The 5,398-nt window shown below is 31.3% G+C and overlaps 1 protein-coding gene across 3 annotated transcripts; it reads right to left on the reverse strand.

The window, feature by feature from the left end:
• Nucleotides 1–914: 914 nt before the first annotated feature.
• LOC129896218 (8-hydroxygeraniol oxidoreductase-like) lies at nt 915–4,145 on the reverse strand. 3 transcript variants are annotated; one of them, XM_055972074.1, is made up of 8 exons: nt 4,023–4,042; nt 3,513–3,576; nt 3,279–3,421; nt 3,146–3,183; nt 2,347–2,755; nt 2,035–2,271; nt 1,788–1,946; nt 916–1,238 (listed from the first exon to the last, which is right to left on the reverse strand). In XM_055972074.1, the coding sequence occupies exons 2-8, from the start codon at nt 3,547–3,549 to the stop codon at nt 1,128–1,130; spliced, it is 1,134 nt and encodes a 377-aa protein (XP_055828049.1). In that variant the 5' UTR covers nt 3,550–3,576; nt 4,023–4,042; the 3' UTR covers nt 916–1,127. The 3 variants fall into 3 exon arrangements, with proteins under 3 accessions (XP_055828050.1, XP_055828049.1, XP_055828047.1); XM_055972072.1 differs by lacking the exon at nt 4,023–4,042 and adding an exon at nt 4,085–4,145 and having other exon boundaries at nt 917–1,238; XM_055972075.1 differs by lacking the exon at nt 4,023–4,042 and having other exon boundaries at nt 915–1,238; nt 1,788–1,915; nt 2,124–2,271; nt 3,513–3,975.
• Nucleotides 4,146–5,398: the final 1,253 nt, after the last annotated feature.

Genomic DNA, 5,398 nt, shown 5'->3' on the forward strand with positions numbered 1-5,398 from the left:
CAAAAAAAACAAATTTAAAAATTTAGTTTTAAAAAATATTTTAAATTTTGATAGTTTCATTTTTTTACCCCATTCCTACCCCGACATCCCTGCTAGCCCCTACCCCACCCCCCATCCCCCAACACACGCACAAAAAAAAATTAAAATTTTATTTTAGAAAATATTTCAAAGTTTGAAAGTTTCATTTTTTACTCCATCCTCCACTCCACCCCACCAGTCCCCCCTACCCCCCGACCCCACACAAAAAATATTAAAAATTTATTTTTGAAAATGTTCAAATTTTGAAAATTTTATTTTTTTTACCCACCCCCTACCTTGACCCCCCAACCCCCATTCCACCAACCCCCCCCCCCCACACACACACAAAAAAAAAAAAAAAATTAAAAAAAAAATTTAAATTTTGAAAATCAGCCACCCCAACCCCCCAGACCCACTCCCAAAAAAAAATTAAATTATTTGAAAGTTAAGTCTAGAGTCGAGTGTGATCGGATTGTGATTCGAAAGTCGATATCGAGTCTAAATTTAGAAGTCGAATCTTGAGTTGAAAGTTGAGTTGGATCCCACATCAGCTGTCGGGGTTGGGTTCCGAGTCAATTAATAGGATTGATTTTCATGTCAAAAACTATTTTCCTAAAAAATATTTTCTTCTCTCTATCAAAAAATAAAAGATATTTTCTAAAAAATATTTTCATTCACTAACCGAACAATAGAAAATATTTGTCACACACCAACCTAACATAAGAAAATAAGTTAGAAACCAACTTGTTTTTGAAGAAAACATTTTCTAGGAAAACATTTTCCTTCGTACCAAACACACCCTTATAGTACTTTTCTTTTCATTCTTTTGATATCTTTCATATAACAGAGAAAAATAGCTATTTATAAGCCTTAAAATTTAAACTTGGGGACAAATTTTGCTACAATGCTAATACTTGAATATCAATCTTGCAACAGTGGCCATACACATTTATTTATAACAAAACAATACAATGTTTATTTGCTTATCATACACATACAATATATGGTGCATAAATTAAACCAGTTTCAGATTTGAGTAAATAATTTAACTCTGCATTAATATTTTTGGTATTAAAGTATTCAATATGTGATGAAATTGGTTTAATTTTTTAGAAGTTGATAATAATCTTGACACAATGTGGATTTTTCAATAACTCAATTGATTGGTTGATTTCAGTCAACGAAATTTCGTGAGTTATAAGCTCATCTAGTTGAATCTCCTGAAGAAAAAGAAAAAAGTAAAAGTCAATATCAATTTGAAAAAATTTCAAATGCCAAAAAGAAGAAAAAAAATTTCTAATTAGAAAATGAATCTATACCATGTAAAGATGGTTTTCAAGATGTTACACTTTACAACCGACTAAATATAAAACTAAATATTTCGTGCCAATTGATGTGTCATATTTTCAAAGAATATCATTATTTTAAATTAAAAAAAAAAAAAACTAATCCACTAACGGGGTGTGTAGGACTAATTTTTTATTAATAAATGGAAAAGCAGAACCTCAAAGAAAAGAGTACGAGCAAACAAGGGAGCTAGCATTATCTTTTACTAATCGTAATGAGGTCAGGGGCGAAGCTAGTAAAGGCATAGCCTTCGGGGTTTCAAACCTCTTCAATGAAAAATTAAATTATTTATATATGATTAAAATTATTTTTTTTATATATATATCGTAGATGTTAAATTCGTTTTTATTTTTTTTATATATTTTAAATTTTTTTAATAAAAATCTTGGCTCCATTACTGAACGGAGTAACGGAAATTGTACCTTTTTTGCGCATCTGTGAAGTAGGGAAGGAAGATCTGAGTGAAGTCTTATTCCACCATAGATTGAACCTTTCAATGTTCGACCACATAATAAGGGAACCAAGTTGAATTCCCTAGTAAGCCCATTTCCTGCACCAATTAGAACAATTGTCCCAATTCCCTAATAGTAATTGAGATAAAGAAGAAGAATATAATGTTAATAAGTTTTTTTATATGTCTTATCAACAAATTTTAGTAAAAAACTTTACCAATTTTGAGGCATCAATGGCTTCATTAAGCATGGATGGAATCCCGGTACATTCGAAAACATAATCAACACCTAAGCCTCCAGTAACACCTTTTATCATCTCGGAAATTGATGTCCCGTTATCTTTAGGGTTAATGAAATCTGTCATTCCAAAGGCTTCTCCTTTTCCCCGTTTCAATTCGTTGATATCAACACCAATTATTTTCGATGCCCCTTGACTTCGAGCTCCCTCAACCACCTACAATATTTTTCATAACTTGTTGAATTTATTTAGTTACATTTAAACAATCGAGCTAAGTCAAAATGTACTGACTCCAAATCCAACAGCACCAAGACCTAGTACAGCAACAGTTGAGCCCTTTTCAATATGAACTTCTCTCCATGTTGCTCCATAACCTGTCGTAAATCCACAACAAAGCAAGCTAGCATGTGGAAGCGAAATCTTCTGAGGATCAACCTTGATCACGTAGTTGGCATTAATGACTGTATATTCCGACCAAGTAGAGCAACTAAAAGAATGGTATAATACTTGTCCTCCTTGAATAGACATTCTTGATGTACCATCCAACATTAGGCCAGAAAGGGTCATGGGATATTTGTGACATAAATTGGACCTTCCTGACTTGCAATTTGGGCATTCTTTGCATTCTCCCAAGTAAAGTGGCATCACTATATCTCCTTTTTTAAGGTTTTTCACACTTTCTCCCACACTTTCTATCATGCTGCAAATTCAAATTAGTCAAGACTGGCTAAACAAATCCATTAATTCACATCATTTGCAATACATATATTCATATTGAGGAAAACTATTTTTTAGATCATGTTTCGCATTGGAGAAGGACAGCTTTGACATAACTAGTAAAGTTGTTGACATATAATCAGAAAGTCACGGGTTCGAGCTATGCAAACAGTCTCTTGTAGAAATAAACAGTCTCTTGTAGAAATGCAGAGTAAAACTACATGCAATAAACCATTAATGTGATCCACCCCTTCTTAGGACCCCGTGCATAGGAAGATGAGGAGTAATTGTCGAATCTGAATATCCAATATAAGTTTGTTGCAATAACAGAATGAAAGGTCCAATAGATGAAACAGAGAGAAGATTTTCCTACCCAACTCCTTCATGTCCAAGAACTCGAGGAAATATAGGCTGGAGAAGATAGAAGAAAAACCAATTCAACAAAACGATCGATCCAAATTACTTAAGAAAGATGAGCAGAATGAAATGGAAACAGAGTAACATACAATGGGATTGCCATTGAGACCGAGAATGTCAGAGTGGCATAAACTGGCAAAGAGCATCTTAATCCGAACTTCATTTGATTTTGGTAGATCCACTTGTATATCTTCGATCGTTAACCTCTCCCCTGCCTTCCATACTACTGCAGCTGTACGCACGCATAATGCATATTATATTCTTTTCGTAATGTTAAAATTAAAGAAAAAAACTAGCTCTTGATCTCCATGATTATTACTCACCTTTGCATGTGATAACTTTACTGTTGCTTGATTCCATGGTCAGTTAATTTCTCCTCTAAGTTTTCTGGACTCGTAAATGATAAAAGTAGCTTAAGTTTGATTGAGCACAGAATTAAAAAAAAAAAAAGTGACTTTCAACACATAACAAAAGAGGTGTCATGACATTTATATGGCTATGGTCGTAAAATGAGAAACTTGCACTTCTGATATTTTCTAAATATATATCTATTATATAGAAAGGTAATATGGGAGTCCTAACATTGATAAATTATAAATTGAGATTGTCTAAAACTATATAAAGAGTCCAAATTCTTCTCATCCCACGAATATGGGACTCAACAAGATCAATTGTTGTACATGAACAACTGTGAACAGACAACATATACTCCAAATTCTTGAATATATATACTCAAAAGCAAGAACCAAAAATTCATCAATTTCTCCCACAGCCAACAATAATATAATTTGAACAACAAAAAAAAGCCCAAGAAATTGATGACAATTAACAACCTAGATAAACTGGAGATGAAATTAAATAAAACTCAAACAGTTTGGGCAAAGATATATATTACCTCAACTTTGCTTCAATTTGGAGGAGAGAAAGAGAAATGTTTCAGTGGAACTGAATTGACAGGGACCCTCTTCAAATACATTTTTCTAGGGCTGGGCATAAAATACCGAAAATCGAATTATCGAATCGAGTCGGCTATTTTGATATTTCGTTATTCGGTAATTCGGTATTGAAATATAAAATTTGATATTTCGGTTTCGGTATTCGAAAAATACCGAATACCGATTTATTTATTTTTTATTAATACAAAAAAAATGGAAAAAAAAAAGAAAAATTACCAAAAAGAGAAGAGTTTAGTAAGAGCAAACTATCCCATTTTTTCATTTTCCTTACCATTTCCATTTCAACCTTCCCATGTTTACAGCAAACTATATGCACACTTAAAATTTAAATTCATATACATGAAAAAATTATAAATTCTAATTTTAAATTTATGCAATTAGTTAAGAATTCTAATTTCACTTTGCATGATTCACCACGTCAGTTATCTACATAAACAGTTTGGTAGTTACATTGAAAACGAAAGATTCCTACTCTTTCATATCTTTGCAGGAACTAATTAATAATTAGTGCAATGATATAGTGTTTTTGGATAATTCAAAGAAAAACTTATGTATAAAAATTATGTGTGATATATTAGAGATGTTTTTTTCACTCTTTTTCATCATTTTTATTACAAGGTAATATTTTTTTTTATTCTGTATCTATTCATAAATTATTTTCTCTTTGTTTACGATGTATCATTTCTCCTCCGTAAAATGTGGCTTCAGAGCAATTTCAATTTCGGTATTCGGTAAGTTAAAATGCATATATTACTTAATTATGGTGTAGTAATACAAATGTAAGTTAAGATATGTATTCTTTAGGTTAATGTAAATATTAAATGCGGATAAACTTTTATTGTACATTAACTATTAAAAAAATATTGTATTACCGAATACCATACCGAACCGAAGTTTGATTTACCGAATTATCGAATCGAAGTTTGAAAGTTCGGTATTTGGTATATACTTTGAATTACCGATTATCGAATTACCGAATCCGAACTTTGAAAATACAGAACCAAATACCGAACGCCCAGCCCTACATTTTCCCTTCCAGTTTAGGGGTTATTATATAACTTGACACGAAATTCAAGAAAAAAAATTAAAAAAATTTATATTGTAAAATATGTCATAGATATTTGTGGATTATAAATTATTTTATTAAAGATAAATTGAGCATTTTAAAATTAAATCTTTATTAGATATAAAAATGTGTTATTCTTTTTTGACAGATTAAAAAAATTATGTCACATAAATTCACCTTGACGCTA

This window comes from Solanum dulcamara, chromosome 7, assembly GCF_947179165.1.
Source record: "Solanum dulcamara chromosome 7, daSolDulc1.2, whole genome shotgun sequence".
Classification (NCBI taxonomy): Eukaryota; Viridiplantae; Streptophyta; class Magnoliopsida; order Solanales; family Solanaceae; genus Solanum; species Solanum dulcamara.